Source organism: Rhinoderma darwinii, chromosome 6, assembly GCF_050947455.1.
Source record: "Rhinoderma darwinii isolate aRhiDar2 chromosome 6, aRhiDar2.hap1, whole genome shotgun sequence".
Lineage (NCBI taxonomy): Eukaryota > Metazoa > Chordata > Amphibia > Anura > Rhinodermatidae > Rhinoderma > Rhinoderma darwinii.
In genome coordinates, this window is record NC_134692.1 from 82,100,232 (window position 1) to 82,119,759 (window position 19,528).

At 40.6% G+C, this 19,528-nt stretch overlaps 1 protein-coding gene across 5 annotated transcripts in view; it reads right to left on the minus strand.

The window, feature by feature from the left end:
• The window catches only part of PDAP1 (PDGFA associated protein 1), a 110,584-nt gene that overhangs the window by 87,266 nt on the left and 3,790 nt on the right, over nucleotides 1-19,528 (minus strand). For all 5 annotated transcript variants that reach the window (XM_075829976.1, XM_075829977.1, XM_075829981.1 and 2 more), the window contains exon 2: nucleotides 2,072-2,163. In XM_075829976.1, the coding sequence (XP_075686091.1) occupies nucleotides 2,072-2,163 (92 nt within the window). The remainder of the gene's footprint in view (nucleotides 1-2,071; nucleotides 2,164-19,528) is intronic.

Below are 19,528 nucleotides of genomic sequence, written 5' to 3' on the forward strand. Positions count from 1 at the left end.
TGTGCAAAAACAATAAAAAAAAACAACTAAACAAGGCGTCTCCAGATGGGCTCTAGTAAGGAAGTGAAAACAATGTGACAATCCATTAGCTTTAACCCCTTAATGACCGCCTTTTCACGGCGAGGCATCAGAATGCAGTTAACAGAGCAGGGAGCCGTTAAATCTCTCTGCTCTTAGCTGCCAGAGGTAGCTGAGGGCTGGGGGCATCCCTGCTCGAACGAGTGAGATCGATATTAGTATCGATCTCACCCGTTAAACCCCTCAGATGCAGCGGTCAATAGCGTGCGCCGCATCTGAGTGGTTTTGGAGAGAGGGAGGGAGCTCCCTCTCATCCCACCGAAACCTGGCGATAACATCGCCGATTGTCTGTGTCTCCGATGACAGCCGGGGGCCTAATAAAGGCCCCCAGGTCTGCCTGTAGTGAATGCCTGCTAGGTCATGCCGGAGGCATGCCCTAGCAGATGCATGTCCGTTTTAAACGGACAGGAGGTAATACACTGCAATACAAAAGTATTGCAGTGTATTCTAAAAGCGATCGAATGATCGCATAATGAAGTTCCCTAGTGGGACTAGTAAAAGTTTAAAAAAAAAGTTAAATAAAGTTAAAAAAAAATAAAAATGAAAAACCCACTTTTTCCCCATACAAAATGCTTTAGGCCCCTTGCACACGAACGTATTTTTGCGGCCGCAATTCCCCCGAAAATCCACAGGAGAATTGCGGCCCCATTCTTTTCTATGGGGCCATGCACACGACCGTAGTTTTTGCAGTCCTTGCACGGCCCGGGAGCCCGGACCGCAGAAAGAACGGGCATGTCTTATTACGGCCCGGTTCTGCGGTCCGGGCTCACGGTCGTGTGCATGAGGCCTTACTATTAAAAAAAAAAAAAAACACAAAATAAAGCAAAAAATAAAAAAAGTTACACATATTTGGTATCGCCGCGTCCGTAACGACCCCGACTATAAAGCTGTTAAATTATTTAACCCGCAAGGTGAACGCCATAAAAAAAATACAATAAAAAACAATGTTAAAATTGCTGTTTTCTGTTAATTCTGACTTTAAAAAAAATGTGATAAAAAGTGATCAAAAAGTCGCATCTACTCCAAAATCGTACCAATTAAAACTACAAGTCATCCCGCAAAAAAAAAAAAAAACCCCTCATACAACTGCATCGGCGGAACAATAATAAAAAGTTATGGCTCTTCAGATATGGAGACAAACAAATAATTTTGAAAAAAAAAAAAAATAAGTGTTTTTACTGTGTAAGTAGTAAAAGATACGATTGCAAAGATACCAAATTTGTATAGATTTTGTAACAACCCGTTGAATAAAGTTATTGTTTTATTTATACCACACGGTAAATGACGTAGATTTAAAACGCAAAAAAAAAAAAAAAAAAGAAGAGTGGCGAAATTTCAGGTTTTCTTATATTCCCCCCCAAAAATAGTTAATGAATAAATTATATGTACCCCAAAATGGTGCTATTAAAAAGTACAACTTGTCCCGCAAAAAACAAGACCTTATACAGCTATGTCAACGCAAAAATAAAAAAGTTCTAGCTCTTCGAATGTGACGATGGAAAAACTTAAAAAATGGCTTGGTCACTAAGGCCCAGAATGCAAGCAGGGGGAAGGGGTTAAATAAGAACTACACGTCCAAACTTTTTATATGTCATAAAGACATATCAAAAGTTTGGATTGGTGGGGGTCCGGGTGCGGAGACCCCCACTGTTGCTGAAACAAAGGTGCAGAAATGCTCAGCTGAGCCCCCTGCACCTTCGGCTGTGATCAGCGTTCCTCGTCAGGCTGAAGAAAACAGCTTACATAGAACATTTACGAGAGCCGCCTGCAGCGTGACAGGGAGCGCCGATCACAACAAAGGGTACAGGCTGCTCAGCTAAGCGCTTCTGTACCTTTGTTTCAGCAATGGTCGGGGTCTCAGCACCCAGACCCTCACAGATCCAAACTTTTGATATGTCTCTATGACATATCAAACGTTCGATAAAAGTGTAGTTACTCTTCAAAATCACTTTTGGTAACTGTGAAAGATTAACTTCCTACTGTGTACGCTTACCAAAGCCTTCTCATGTTCAGCTTTAATCTGAGCATCGATCTCCTCCGGACTTGTGTACTGCCTCACCCGACCTTTGTGGCCTCCTTTTCTTCCTGTATAAGACAAGAATACAAATACATTACTTCACACATGTGCTAAAAATACATAAAAAAACTGCAGATGTATATGGATTTGGGCTATTCTGTGAATACCTTCTCTATACCCATGTCACACACGTTATTAAGGCCAGAATCACGTTTATAATGCAGTTTTTGGCTCAATTTTTCTAGCCAAAGCCAGAAGTGGATCCAAAGGGTAGGAAAGGTATTAAAGAGGCTCTGTCACCACATTAGAAGTGCCCCTACCCCCTTATATAAGGAGATCGGCGCTGTAATGTAGGTGACAGTAATGCTTTTTATTTAGAAAAACGATCTATTTTAAACCACTTTGAGGGATTTTTAGCTTTATGCTAATGAGTTTCTTAATGTCCAAGTGGGCGTGTTTTACTTTAGACCAAGTGGGCGTTGCACAGAGGAGTGTATGATGCTGACCAATCAGCGTCATGCACTTCTCTCCATTCATTTACACAGCACTAGCAATATAGTTATATCGCTATGTGCAGCTACATACACAAACATTACTGTAGTGTCCTGATAATGAATACACATGACCATCCAGCCTGGACGTGATGTTTATTCAGAATCCTGACACTTCTGAATCTTTTCTGTGAGATTCCAGCAAGGCAAGCGTAATCTCGTTTGAAATGACAGGTTACATCGTAATCTCGCGAGATTACGTTTGCCTTGCTGTAAATCTCACAGAGACGCTACAGACAAGTCAGGATTCTGAATACATATCACGTCCAGGCTGGTAGTGATGTATATTCATTATCAGGACACTACAGTAATGTTAGTGTTTGTGTATATGTGGCTGCACATAACGATATAACTATATTGCTAGTGCAGTGTAAATGAATGGAGAGGGAGTGCATGACGCGGATTGGTCAGCGTCATACGCTCCTCTGTACAACACCCACTTGGTCTAAAAGTAAAAACCCGCCCACTTGGGCATTAAGAAACTCATTAGAATAAAGCGAAAAATCGCTCATAAAGTGGTTTAAAATAGATCGTTTTTCGAAATAAATAGCATTACTGTCATCTACATTATAGCGCCGATCTTCTTATATAGGAGATCGGGCACTTATAATGTGGTGCCAGAGCCGCTTTAAGGTAAGACTGATGCATCTGCTTTCTTTTGTGTCCAATTCTGTGTTTGGTCCTAAAATATGCCACAAATACTGCATCAAAACTGTGTGTGTGATCATGGCTTAACCCCTAGGCGCACGAGGACGCAACTGTACGTCCATGCGGCCAGTGTCTTAGCACACACGGACGTACAGTTACTGAGTGGTTCCCGGCGCACACTGTCGGCGACAGTGTGCACCGGGAACCGGGAGGCCAGCTGTCCCTGACAGCTGACACTCCACGGTATGCCGATCAGCGGCTTATTTCCGCTGATATCGGCAATTAACCCCTTGATTGCGGTGATTGATTGCAATCACCGCATTCAGGGGTTTCTAGCTCATCGGCAGACCTCACGATAAATCGTGAGGTTTGCAGATGGCTAGCATGGCGATCGGAGGCCAAGTAATGGCCTCCGTGTCTGTCATGTACGGAAGCCTATCAGGATCAGCCTCCTGATAGACTTCCTGTCAGTGACCGGACGTCACTGCCGTTCGCGACTCACACTGTCGATGACAGTGTCTGTGACACTGTCGGCAACAGTGTGCAACGGGAACCGGGAGGTCAGCTGTCCTTGACAGCTGACACTCCACTAGTTGCCGATCAGCGGCTCATTGCCGCTGATTTTGGCAATTAACCCGTTACATTCGGGGCTCGATTGCGATCCCCGCATGTACAGGGTTTGTAGCACATCAGCAGCCCCCCATGCAATTGTGGGGGCTGCTGATGCTTGTGATGGCACCCGGGGGCCAGACAACGGCCCCCGGGTCTGCCATGTATGTCAGCCTATGAGGATCAGCCTCTGGCTGATCTTCGTAGACTTACTGTCAGAGTGACTTTGACGTCACACTGACAGTTGGAATACATTACACTACCTAGGTAGTGTAATGTATTCTAGCAGCGATCAGGGCTGCAGGTAAAAGAAGTGTAAAAAGTAAATTAAAAAAAAAAAGTTGATAAAAATGTTTTACAAAAGTGTAAAAATAAAAGATTTTTTTTTCCTATAATAAGTCTTATTATAGGAAAAAAATGAAACCGTTAAAAACCAGTACACATATTTGGTATCACCGCGTTCGTAACGACCCAATCTATAACACTATAATGTTGTTTTTACCGCACGGTGAACGCTGCAAAAAAAACAAACTAAAAACAATGCCAGAATTACTATTTTTTTGGTCACCACCCCTCCCAAAATATAGAAAAAGTGATCAAAAAGTCACATGTACCCGAAAATAGTACCAATAAAAACTACAACCCGTCCCGCAAAAAACAAGCCCTTACACCGCTTTTTTGACTGAAAAACAAAAAAGTTACGGCTCTCAGAATATGGTGACACAGAAAATTAATTATTTTATAAAGAAGTGATTTTATTGTGCAAACGCTGCAAAACATAAAAAAAAACTATATACATGTGGTATCGCCATCATCGTACCGACCCGCAGAATAAAGTACAATTGTCATTTATAGCGCATTATGAACGCCGTAAGAAATAAAGAATTTAAACGCCAAAATCACTGTTTTTGGCCACCAAAGCTCTAAATAAAATGTAATAAAAAGTGATCAAAAATTTGCATCTAACAAAAAATTGTACCAATATAAACTACAGCTCGTCCTGCCAAAAATAAGCGCTCACACCGCTCAATTCATGGAAAAATAAAAAAGTTATGGCGTTTGGAAGGCGGGGAGTGAAAAACTAAAATGGAAAAGCAAAAAAGAATCAGTCCTGCAAAGGTTAATTAATTTCTATTAAAGAAATAAATTATTACCACATGTGGGGTATTGTTATACTCGGGAGAGATTGCGTTACAAATTTAGGGCGACTTTTTCTCCTTTATCCCTTGTGAAAATGAAAAAATTCAACATTTTAGTGGACAAAAATGTTTATATTCATTTTCACGGCCTAATTCTACTAAATTCTGCAAAAGACCTGTGTGGTATAAATGCTTACTATACCCCTAGAAAAATTCCTTGAGGGGTGTAGTTTCCCAAATGGGGTAACTTTTGGGGTGTTTCCACTATTTTGTTCCCTCCAGGGGGTTGCAATCGTGACATGGCACTAAAAACCAATCCAGCAAAATCTGTGCTCAAAATCCAAATGGCGCTCCCTCCCTTCTGAGCGCTGCCGTGGGTCTAAACAGCAGTTTATTACCAAATATGGAGTATTTCTGTAGTCGGGAGAAGATGCTTTACAAATGTTGGGGTGAATTTTCTTCTTTATTCCTTGTAAATATTAAAAATGTCTATGTGATTTCAGAAAAAAAGCAGATTTTCATTTTCACAGACTAATTCCAATAAATATAGCAAAATACCTGTGGGGTCAAAGTGCGAACTATACCACTAGATAAATTCCTTGAGGGGTCTAGTTTCCAAAATGGGGTCACTTTAGGGGTGTTTCCTATGTTTTGGCACCACAAGACCTCTTCAAACTCGACATGGTGCCTAAAATATAATCTAAAAATAAGCAGGCCCCAAAATCCACTAGGTGCTCCTTTGCTTCTAAGGCCAGTGTTTCAGTCCATTACCTAACTAGGGCCACATGTGGGATATTCCTAAAAACTGCAGGACCTGGGCAATAAATATTGAGTTGTATTTCTCTGGTAAAACCTTCTGTGTTACACAATTTTTTTTATTACAAATGAATTTTGGCAAAAAAAGGAGAAATTTGTAAATTTCCCCTCTACTTTGCTTTATTTCCTGTGAAACGCCTAAAGGGTTAAAATACTTTCTGAATGCTGTTTTGAATACTTTGAGGGGTGCAGTTTTTAAAATGGGGTAATTTATTGGGGTATTCTAATATATAAGGCCCTCAAAACCACTTCAGCACTGAACTGGCCCCTGTAAAAATCGCCTTTTGAAATTTTCTTGAAAATGTGAGAAATTGCTGCTAAAGTTCTAAGCCTTGTAACGTCCTAGAAAAATAAAAGGATGTTCAAAAAACGATGCAAATATAAAGTACACATATGGTAAATGGTAACTAGTGACTATTTTGTGTGGTATTACTATCGGTTTTACAAGCAGATACATTTAAATTTAGAAAAATGCTAATTTTTGCTAATTTTCTCAAAATTTTGGTGTTTTTCACGAATAAATATTGAATTTATCGACCAAATTTTTCCACTATCATAAAGTACAATATGTCACGAGAAAACAATCTCAGAATCGCTTGGATAGGTAAAAGCATTTCGGAGTTATTACCACATAAAGGGACACGTCAGATTTGAAAAAATCTGCTGTACCACAAGGCCAAAACAGGCTGCGTCCTAAAGGGGTTAATGAAGGTGATGATGGAATAAACAGCCCAGAAGAGCCTTCACTCCAGTATTCACATGAGCCATAGTGGCACCTTAAAGGGTTTATCCAGGAAGCGAAATATTTTTTAGGGGCTGCAAATGAAATTTAAACAAACAAAAACGATGCTAACCTATACTTGCCACCAGCGCTGTCGCTCCGGCAGCAGTCCTGGGGCTTGTTTACATGCACATAGCATGTGACCGCTGCAGCCAATTGGAATAGTTAGCGGGGCTCTCTGGTGACAAATCGGATTTCTGGCATAATGCCAGAAAAACAACATCTGATGTATACAAGCACCGGGACTGCTGCCAGAACTGGATCACAGGGGCATAGGTAAGTATTGCATTTTGTTTTATTTATTTCATTTGCAATCCCTAAAAAAATATATATATATATATTCAACCCCTTTAAATGCAGTCATCTATAAGATGCCTATGACCAGTTAGGAGAGCAGATATAGAATGTGCAGGTGGCGTCTGAATACTACAGCTGCCAGTCAGCTATTAATAACTGGCCGCCATAGCATTAAAGTTTTCTGTGAGCTGTGCCTGGTAGTGCAGCTTTCTTTTACACCAACAGACAATAGTAACGCTATGGGGAAACAAAACGCAGGCAACTTTTTTTTCTTCTAATCCTGGAAAAATCCCAATTGAAGAACGATTGTTGGGTCTTTAAAATAAAACAAACCCCAAATAAACTGAAGTTACATAGTTACATAGTTACATAGTTAGTACGGCTGAAAAAAGACACATGTCCATCAAGTTCAACCAAGGGAAGGGAAAAGGGAAGGAAAAATTTCTACACATAGGAGCTAATATTTTTTTGTTCTAGGAAATAATCTAACCCTTTTTTAAAGCCATCTACTGTCCCTGCTGCGACCAGCTCCTGCGGTAGGCTATTCCATAGATTCACAGTTCTCACAGTAAAGAAGGCTTGTCGCCTCTGCAGGTTGAACCTTTTTTTCTCCAGACGAAGGGAGTGCCCCCTTGTTTTTTGAGGGGGTTTTACAAGGAACAGGATTTCACCATATTTTTTGTATGTGCCATTAATATATTTATATAAGTTAATCATGTCCCCCCTTAGTCGTCTTTTTTCAAGGCTAAATAGGTTTAATTCTTTCAATCTTTCCTCATAACTTAAATTCTCCATGCCCCTAATTAGCTTCGTTGCTCTTCTTTGTATTTTTTCCAACTCCAGGGCATCCTTTCTATGAACAGGAGCCCAGAACTGAACTGCATATTCTAGATGAGGCCTCACTAATGCTTTGTAAAGTGGTAATATTGCATCCCTGTCCCGTGAGTCCATGCCTCTTTTAATACACGACAATATCCTGCTGGCCTTTGAAGCAGCTGATTGACACTGCATGCTGTTATTGAGTTTATGATTTACAAGTACACCCAGATCCTTCTCAACAAGTGAATCCGCCAGTGTAGCGCCCCCTAGGACATTTGATGCATGCAGGTTGTTGGTACCAAGATGCATAACTTTACATTTATCTACATTAAACTTCATTTGCCAAGTGGACGCCCAAACACTTAGTTTGTTTAAATCTGCCTGTAATTCATGAACATCTTCCATAGTCTGAACTATATTACATAGCTTGGTGTCATCTGCAAAAATAGAAATAGTGCTATTAATCCCTTCCTCTATATCATTAATAAATAAGTTGAATAATAGTGGTCCCAGCACTGAACCCTGGGGTACACCACTTATAACCGGGGACCATTCAGAGAAGGAATCATTGACCACAACCCTCTGGATACGGTCCTTGAGCCAATTCTCAATCCAATTACAAACTATATTTTCTAAACCTATAGTCCTTAATTTACCCATTAGGCGTCTATGGGGGACAGTGTCAAATGCCTTTGCAAAGTCCAAAAACACTAAATCCACAGCGGCCCCTCTGTCTAGACTTCTGCTCACCTCTTCATAAAAACAGATTAGGTTAGTTTGACAACTTCTGTCCTTAGTAAAACCGTGCTGGCTGTCACTTATAATGCTATTTATTGTCACATAATCCTGTATATAGTCCCTCAATAGCCCCTCAAACATTTTCCCCACGATGGATGTTAAGCTTACTGGTCTATAATTACCCGGGGAAGACCTAGAGCCCTTTTTGAAAATAGGCACCACATTTGCCCTGCGCCAGTCCCTTGGCACTATACCAGTCACTAGAGATTCTCTGAATATTATGAAAAGGGGGACAGAAATAACTGAACTAAGCTCTTTAAGAATTCTAGGGTGTAACCCATCTGGTCCCGGGGCCTTGTGCACATTTATTTTATTTAATTTAGCTTGGACCATCTCTACATTCATCCAATTCAGTATATCAACTGATATATTAACAGCACTGGCACCGGCTACATCAGCTGCTCTTTCTTCTGTTGTATATACAGAGCTAAAGAACCCATTTAGTAACTCTGCCTTCTCTTGATCCCCTGTGATCAACTCCCCATTACCACTATCTAGGGGTCCTACATGTTCAGACCTTGGCTTTTTTGCATTTATATGCTTGAAGAATTTTTTAGGATTTGTTTTACTATCCTTGGCCACCTGCCTTTCATTTTGTATTTTTGCTAATTTTATTACATTTTTACAGATTTTATTAAGCTCTTTATATTTTACAAAGGCTACAGCTGTACCCTCAGATTTGTATTTTTTAAATGCCCTTTTTTTGTCATGTATTGCCCCTTTCACAGAAGGTGTAAGCCATGTGGGGTTTAATTTGAGTCGTTTATACTTATTACCTGTAGGAATAAATTTTGCACTATAATAACTCAAAGTAGATTTGAAAATCTCCCATTTATCATTTGTTCCATTATTTGACATTAGTTCTTCCCAGTCCATATCCTGAATTGCAGCCCTCATCCTGGGGAAATTGGCTTTCTTAAAATTAAATGTTTTTGCCCTCCCAGCCTGCGTTTGTTTTTTACAGTATAGGTAAAATGTAACTATATTATGATCACTGTTACCGAGGTTTTCACGAACATTGACATTCCCAACAAGATCTGCATTATTAGAAATGACCAGATCCAACAGAGCTTCACCTCTAGTCGGGTCTTCCACAAACTGGCCCATAAAATTTTCCTGCAACAGGTTGAGGAAATGTCTCCCCTTTGCAGTTGAAGCCGAACCATGACACCAATTAATATCCCGGAAATTAAAATCTCCCATTATCACTACAGTACCCGCCTGTGCAGCCCGCTCCATCTGTTTATATATCTGACCTTCCATCTCCTCAGTTATATTGGGGGGTCTATAGATTACACCAAAAGTAATTTTTTCAGTGTTTACCTCCCTTTCTAGTTCCACCCACAAGGTTTCAACCTCCTCACAGTCTTCACCCACTATTGTCTCTTTCACACTCGTGAAAAAAGAAAACATTCATGTAACCTCTGTTTCTCGCAGCTCCTTTCCACCGTTTCAGAATGGAGTGGGTGGGCAGACGCTGGCAAGTGAGGTCACCAACTTTGCACACCCTAGCAATTCACGTGAACAGTTGATGTCTAAATGAAGGTGTCAGGACAGTTTTAGACTGGATTCACACGAGCACGTTCGGTCCGTAAAGGACAGAACGTATTTCGGCTGCAAGTCCCGGACCGAACACACTGCAGGGAGCCGGGCTCCTAGCATCATAGTTATGTGCGACGCTAGGAGTCCCGGCCTCGCTGCGGGACAACTGTCCCGTACTGTAATCATGTTTTCAGTACGGGACAGTAGTTCCACGGAGAGGCAGGGACTCCTAGCGTCGCACATAACTATGATGCTAGGAGCTCCGGCTCCCTGCAGTGTTTTCGGTCCGGGACTTGCAGCCGAAATACGTTCCATCCTTTACGGACCGAACATGCTCGTGTGAATCCAGCCTTACACTACTGCTACCTCCATATTGCCACTGGAGAGAAGCAGTGGTCTCAAACATTCTTCACCATGATTACTACCCCTAAAACATTCCCACGGGCAAACAGATATTAAGAGTGTTCTTTTGCCATACATATGACAGCTTTCCATCCAGAATTTTTTCTTATTTTTATACTGAATAGAAATGTGTACTGCTGTACTATTCTGCAAAAAAAAAAAACAATACACGCTAAGGTCGCTTACACTTTACACAACCCCCTTCAAGAAATATCTGAACACAATCCAGTCATTGAATAGATCTATGCCTTTTATTACATCGACCCTAGACAAGACTCTCCCTGGGGAACTCGTGTTTCTTTGTTTCATTCTTCAAGTTGCGGGTACGGTTACACACTGGGGGCTCATCAGTAACCTACTGTATTTAACGCTAGGGACTACACTGTTGGGTAGCTAGGGAATTAAAGTGATGACACTAAGATACTGAAAATATAAACTGAACCTTATGCAGTTCCATGTTATACAGGTTTCAAGGACAAGGCATTATATTACCTGATATAAATATTCTGTAAACCATTTGCCTACAAAGCAGTTATATTGTGAGTACAACGTAAGATATCTCACACATGTTGCGTATTTGCTGCAGAATGTCCGTGCGGAAATTTCGCAGCGTATTACAGTAGCAGCAAAGTGGATGAGATTTAACCCCTTCCCGCTCCTGGACGTACTATTCGGTCATGGCAGCTGTATCGTTCGCGCTCCATGACCTAATAGTACGTCTCGGGAGTAACGGCCGTCCTCCCGATACATATAGGAGCTGTGACAGCTGTTGTCTCGTACAGCAGCTATCACAGCTCCTACAGCGGGGACGATCGCTGTGTCCCCGCTGATTAACCCCTTAAAAGCCGCGTTCTATAGAGATCGCAGCTTTTTAGGGGTTAAGCTGCCATCGCCGGCCTGCTACACGATAGCGGCTGGCGATGGTGACTATGGCAATCGGACACCAAACAATGGCGTCCGGCTATGCCATAGACGGAAGCCTAGTGGGTCCTGACAACGTCAGGACCCTCTATGCTTGCTGTCAGTGAGTAGCTGACAGTTCTAATACATTGCACTACGCATGTAGTGCAGTGTATTAGAATTGCGATCAGGGCCTCCTGCCCTCAAGTCCCCTAGTGGGACAAAGTAATAAAGTAAAAAAAAAAGATGTGCAAAAATAAGAAAATAAAAGTTTTAAAAGTATTAACTCCTTAACGCAGAAGGACGGATATATCCGTCCTCAGCAGCTGCTAGTTCGCGCAGGAGGACGGATATATCCGTCCTGTGATGGCGCGGGTACTGACAGTGTACCCACGCGATCAGCGGCAGGAGCACGGCTATTATACTCAGCCTGGCTCCTGCTGCAACTGCCGGAATCGAAGCGAGCTCCGATTCCGGCAGTTTAACCCATTAAATGCCGCTGTCAATAGTGACAGCGGCATCTAATGTGTTTGACAGAGGGAGGGGCTCCCTCTGTCACCCGATCGGCGCCCCCGCAAACAAATCGCGGGTCGCCGTCGGGTTTCCATAACAGCCGGGGGTCTAACAAAGACCCCCAGGTCTGTCTTCCGTACCTGCCTGTTAGGCGATGCCGGAGGCATGACCTAACAGGTTGCCTGTCAGTTTTACACTGACAGGCAATAATGCTTTGGTATACTAAGTATACCAAAGCATTATATATGCGATCGGCACATCGCATAGTGAAGTCCCCTGGTGGGACTTAAAAAAAAAAATATCAATCAGTTAAATAAAGTTTGTTGAAAAAAATAAATAATAATTACAGTCAAAATCAAATAAAACGACTTTTTTTGCCCAAAAAGTGGTTTTATTCAGTAAAAGTGTCAAAACAAATAACACATACAAATATATGGTATCCCCGCGATCGTAACAACTTGACCAATAAAATGAACACATTAATTAAACCGCAAAAAACAACGGCAAAATTCTCTTTTCTCCCATTCCCCCCATAAAAAAATAAAATAAAAGTTAATCTATAAGTCCTATGTACCCCAAAATAGTACTAATGAAAACTACACATTGGCCCGCAAAAATCAAGCCCACATACGGCCACATCGACGGAAAAATAAAAAAATGACGGCTCTTGGAACGCAGCGATGCAAAAACAAGTAATTTTTTTCTAAAAGAGTTTTTATTGTGCAAACATATGAAAACATATAAAACCTTTACATATTTGGTATCCCCGTAATCGTGCCGACCCATAGAATAAAGTTAACATGTTATTTACGCTGCATAGTAAACGGCGTAAATTTATAACGTGAAAATTAATGCTGGAATAGCTGCTTATTTTCAATTCTCTCCTAAAATAAAGTTAATAAAAGTTAATCAATATATTATATGCATCTAAAAATGGTACAATTACAAAATACAACTCGTCCCGCAAAATACAAGCCCTTATACGGCTATGTCGACGGAATAAAAAAAAAGTTACGACTCTTGGAATGCGACCATGAAAAAACAAAAAATAATCCTTGGTCATTAACGTGCAAAATGGCCCGGTCATTAAGGGGTTAAAAGTAAAAATCCCCCTTTTTCCCTTGTCATTTATTATTAATAAAAATATATAAACAAGCAAATAAACTATACATAATTGGTATCGCCGCGTCCGTAACGGCCTGAACTACAAAATTATTTCGTTATTTATCCCACACGGTGAACGCCGTAAAAGAAAATAATAAACCGTACCACAATCACAATTCTTTGGTCACTTCACCTCACAAACAATGGAATAAAAAGAGATCAAAAAGTCGCATGTACCTAAAAATGGTACTGATCGAAACTACAGTTCGTTACGCAAAAAATAAGTCCTCGCACGGCTTTATTGATTGAAAAATAAAAAAGTTCTGGCTCTTAGAATAAGGTAACACAAAAAGTGAATGATTGTTTACAAAGCGTATTTTATTGTGCAAACGCCATAGGACATAAAAAAAACTATAAACATCTGGTATCGCCGTAATCGTATCGCCCCGCAGAATAAAGTGAATATGTCATTTATATCGCACGGTGAACGCTGTAAAAAAAATAGAATAAAAAAACAATAGTACAATTGCTGTTTTTTAGTCACCACGCCCCCTAAAAATAGAATAAAAACTGATCAAAAAGCCGCATGCACCCCAAGAAAACTACAATGGATTCCTCAAGGTGTCTAGTTTCCAAATTCGGGTCACTTTTGGGGGGTTTCGAATATTTTGGCACCACAAGACCTCTTCAAACCGGACATGGCGCCTAATAAAAAAGAGGCCTCAAAATCCACTAGGTGCGCCTTTGCTTCGGAGGCCGGTGCTTCAGTCCATTACCGCACTAGGGCCACATGTGGGATATTTCTCAAAACTGCAGAATCTGGGCAATACGTATTGAGTTGCGTTTCTCTGGTAAAACCTTTTGTGTTATAGAAAAAAATGGTATAAAAAGGATATTCTGACAAAAAAAAAATGTCAATTTCACCTCTACTTTGCTCTAAATTTCTGTGAAACACCTAAAGGGTTCATAAACTTTCTAAATGCTGTTGTGAATACTTTGAGGGGTCTAGTTTCTAAAATGGGGTATTTGATAGGGGTTTCTAATATATGGTCCCCTCAAAGCAACTTCAGAACTGAACTGGAACCTAAAAAAATAAATAAATGAGGCAATACTTCGCTTCTTACATTATACTGATAATGAGCCGTGCCCACCCCGAGATGACCCCAGTTTTGACCGTTTATATAAACGGAGACCCCTATTAGACCGTTCCAGTGCCTGGTTTTCCCAAGCATACACCCCAGAGAAGTGTATTTCTATTGATGAGTCCCTGGTACATTTTAAAGGGAGGTTTCAATTCCGCGAGTACCTGCCGGGTAAGAGGGCAAGGTATGGCGTGAAGATGTATAAGCTGTGAGAGTGCATCAGGGTATACCTACAGATTTAGGATATATGAAGGAAAGGCCACCCCCAAAACAGACTGCATCCTGGACTACAATAGGTACATGGGAGGGATGAACTTGTCAGATCAAGTCCTGAAGCCCTACAGCGCCATGCGGTGTGGTATAAGAAGCTGGCTGTGCACATCATACAGATGGCATTGTACAATGTGTACGTGCGTCATCGATGTACAGGCCAGAGGGGAACTTGCCTGGAATTTCAAGAGGCGATTATCAAGAACCTAATCTTTAGGGACCAAGAAGGGGGGGCACCCAGTACTTCTGGAAGCGGGGCCACACGCATCGTACCAGGGTGGCAACACTTTCCAGGAGAAGTTCCCCAAACTGGCAAGAAGGGAAAAAGTCAAAAGAGGTGCAAAGTCTGCTATAAGAGAGCGATAGGGGATGACACAATATATCAATGTGACACGTGTCCCGAATAACCAGAGCTCTGTATGAAAGTGTTTTAAAATTTATCATACATCCCTTGGTTTATAATCTACCCCAGTTTTACTTACCCTGATGTACTCCGCACAGCTTATCCCCCCTCTGGGCCCTGCTTTCCCCTCTGGGCCCTGCTGTGTGCCCAGGCAGCTGATAACAGCCACATGTAGGGTATTGCCATACCCGGGAGAACCCACATTACAGTTTATGGGGTGTAGGTCTCCGGTCAAAATGCTCACTACACCTCTAGATGAATGCCTTAAGGGTGTAGTTTTTAAAACGGGGTTACTTCTTGCGGGTTTCAACTGTACTGGTACCTCAGGGGCTTCTGCATACATGACTTCGCATCAAAAAATCCCCAGTAGGCCAAATGGTGGTCCTTTCCTTCTGAGCCCTACCATGGGCCCAAACGGCAGTTTATCACCACAAATGGGGTATTGCGGCCCTCAGAACAAATTGTGCAACAGAATGGGGTATTTTGTTTCTTGTGAAAATAAGAAATTTTCAGCCAAAACTACATATTATTTGAAAAAAATAATTTTGTTTTAATTCCCAGCCCAATTCAAATAAGTTCTGTGAAGAAACTATGGGGTCTAAATGGTCACATTACCCATAAATGAATTCCTTGAGGGGTGTAGTTTCCAAAATGGGGTCACTTCTGGTGGGTTTCCATTGCTTTGATACCTCTGAGGCTCTGCAAATGCGACATGGCATCCGAAAACCAATAAAGCAAAATCTGGACTCCAACAAACACATAGCGCTCCTTTCCTTCTCAGCCCTCCCATGGGCCCAAACGGCAGTTTATCACCACAAATGGGGTATTGCCGCACTAAGGACAAATTGGGCAACAAAATTGGGTATTTTGTTCCCGGTGAAAATAAGAAATTTTGATCACAAATGACATTTTATTGGAAAAAATGTCATTTTTTTCATTTCACAGCCCAATTCAAATAGGTGCTGTGAAAAAACTGTGGGGTCAAAATGGTAACAACAACCATAAATTAATTCCTTGAGGGGTGTAGTTTCCAAAATGGGGTCACTATTGGGGGATTCCTACTGTTTTGGCACCTCAACACCTTTTCAAACCTGGCATGCTGCCTAAAATATATTCTAATAAAAAAAAAGAGGCCTCAAAATGCACTAGGTGCTTCTTTGCTTCTAGGGCTTGTGTTTTAGTCCACGAGCGCAGTAGGGCCACATGTGGGACATTTCTAAAAACTGCAGAATCTGGACAATACATATTTAGTAGTGTTTCTCTGGTAAAACCTTCTGTGTTACAGAAAAAAAAATGGAATAAAATTGAAATTCAGCAAGAAAAATGAAATTTGCAAATTTCACCTCTACTTTGCTTTAATTCCTGTGAAATGCCTGAAGGGTTAAAAAACTTTCTAAATGCTGTTTTGAATACTTTGAGGGGTCTAGTTTTTAAAATGGGGTGTTTTATCAGGGTTTCTAATACATAGGCCCCTCAAAGCCACTTCAGAACTGAACTGGTACCTTAAAAAAAAAGCTTTTGAAATTTTCTTAAAAATATGAGAAATTGCTGTTTATGTTCTAAGCCTTGTAACGTCCAAGAAAAATAAAATAATGTTCAAAAAACGATGCCAATCTGAAGTAGACATATGGGAAATGTGAACTAGTAACTATTTTGGCTGGTATAACCGTCTGTTTTACAAGCAGATGCATTTACATTCTGAAAAATTCTATTTTTTCAAAATTTTCTCTAAATTTTGCAATTTTTCACCAATAAACACTGAATATATCGACCAAATTTTACCACGAACATGAAGCCCAATGTGTCACGAGAAAACAATCTCAGAATCGCTTGGATAGGTTTAAGCATTCCGACGTTATTACCACAAAGTGAAATATGTCAGATTTGAAAAATGGGCTCTGAGCCAAAACAAGGCTGCGTCCTTAAGGGGTTAAACAAAGCTAATCTACACACCGCAGAAAATATCCGCGGGAAAGACGGTTAGACCTGCGGTGCGAATTATCAATCTGTAGCTTGTCAATTTACATTGCGTAAACGCTGCGGAATTTCCACCCAGAAACTCCGGACATAAATTCTGCAGCAAATATGCAACATGTGCAATAGGACTTAGATTGTATATTGGGCCTAACAGTTCCGCCTCTAAATGTGACTATGGACACAAGATATTAGCAGACGGGAGAGCATACAGCAGCCCTATAGACATTAGATTGGTGGATCCTGAGATTTTTTGGGGAAAACATGAAATCGAAAAGGATGAATCCTTCCTGTCAGATAATATACAGTCACCAGACAATACTGGCGCCATTACGGAATGGAAGCTACTCCTCTCCCCTAAGCTACTGAAATAACGTTTCTGTGTAAATGGAGAATTGGGACAGATAACTGGCAGCAGGCACATACAAAAATAAATAAATATATATATATTAACCCCTTCCCCCTTTAGCCACTTTTGACCTTCCTGACAGAGCCTCATTTTTCAAATCTGAAATGTGTCACTTTATGTGGTAATAACGTCGGAATGCTTTCACCTATCCAAGCGATTCTGAGATTTTCTCGTGACATATTGTACTTTATGTTAGTGGCAAAATTTGATTGATACATTCAGTATTTAATTGTGAAAAACTCCAAAATTTTGCGAAAAATTGCAAAAATTAGCATTTTTCTCAATTTAAATGTATCTGCTTTTAAGACAGGCCGTTATACCACACAAAATTGTTGCTAATTAACATTTCCCATATGTCTACTTTAGATTGGCATCGTTTTTTGAACATCCTTTTATTTTTCTATGACATCACAAGGCTTAGAACTTTAGCAGCAATTTCTCACATTTCCAAGAAAATGTCAAAAGGCTATACAGGGGCCAGTTCAGTTGTGAAGTGGCTTTGAGGGCCTTATATATTAGAAACCCCCAAAAAGTCTCCCCATTTTAAAAACTTCACCCCTCAAAGTATTCAAAACAGCATTTAGAAAATTTCTTAACCCTTTACACATTTCACAGGAATTAAAGCAAAGTAGAGGTGAAATTTACAAATTTCTTATTTTTTTGCAGAAATAAATTTTGAATACAATTTTTTTTATAACACAACACAGAAGGTTTTACCAGAGAAATGCAACCCAATATTTGTTGCCCAGTTTGCCCTGAAGTTTTAGGAAATATCCCACATGTCGCCCTAGCGTGCTACTGGACTGAAGCACCAGCCTCAGAAGCAAAGGAGCACCTAGAGGATTTTGGGGCCTTATTTTTGTTAGAATATATTTTAGGCACGATGTCCGGTTTGAAGTGCTCTTGCGGTGCCAAAACAGTGAAAATCACCCAACAGTGACCCCATCTGGGAAACTACACACCTCAAGGAATTTATCTAGGGGTATAGTTAGCATTTTGACCACACAGGTTTTTTGCAGAATTTAGTGGAATTAGGCAGTGAAAATTAAAATCAACTTTTTTTCTGAAAAAGCATACAATTTTAAATTTTTACAAGGAATGGAGGAAAAAAAGAACCACAACATTTGTAAAGCATTTTCTCCTGATTACGGCAATACCCCATATGTGGTAATAAACTGCTGATTGGACCCATGGCAGCGCTCAGAAGGGAGGGAGCGCCATTTGGATTTTGGAGCACGGATTTTGCTGGATTGTTTTTCGGTGCCATGTCACCTATGCAACGCCCTGGAGGGACCAAAACAGTGGAAGCCCCCCAAGTTACCCCATTTTGGAAACACCCCTCAAGGAATTTTTCTAGGGGTATAGTGAGCATTTAGACTCCACGGGTCTTTTGCAGAATTTATTCGAATTAGGCGAAGAAAATTAATATCACAATTTTTTTCCACTAAAATGTTGAAATAAAGGAGAAATAAACAACCAATTTTTGTAAAGCAATTTCTCCCGGGTACGGAAATACCCCACATGTGGTCATACATTTTTTTCATTAGAAATGAATTAACCCTTTCAGGACTGGTCCATTTTTTTCTTTCTTATTTTGGTTTTTCACTACCCGCCTTCCAAGAGCCATAACTTTTTTCTTTTTCCGTCAGTAGAGTGATGAGAGAGCTTATTTCTTGCGGGAGGAATTGTAGTTTCTATTGATACTATTTAAAGTGCCATAAAAAGTACTGGGAAAGTGAAAAAAAATAGGAAAATATGGGAATATAGGAAGAAAATCTGATTCCATTTTTTGGGGTTTTCGTTTCTACAGCTTTCGCCGTGCGGTAAAAACGAAAACGACAGCGATTTTGGCGGTTTAAATTATTTAAGTTTTTTACCGTGTTCAACGTGCGAGTTAAATAATGGTATATTGTAATAGTTCAGCCTTTTTACGGACGTAGCGATATCAATTCTGTTTATTTTTTTACATTACTTTTGAAGAAAAATGGGAAAAGGTTTTGTTTTTTTTAACTTTAAACTTTTTTTTTTTCTCACTACTAATAACTTTAATTCTTCTACACATTTTATTAGTCCCCTTAGGGGACTTGAACCAGCGATCATTGGATCCGCGGGTGCAATATGCTGCAATACTAATGTATTGCAGTATATTGTTATTTTTACAGACTCCTGTAAGGGTATGTTCACACGAGGGCGTCCGTTACGGCTGAAATTACGGGGATGTTTCAGCCTGAAAACATCCCCGTAATTTCAGCCGTAACGGCATGTGCAGGCGCTTGAACGCCGCGTCAATTACGGCCGTAATTAGCGCTGCTATTC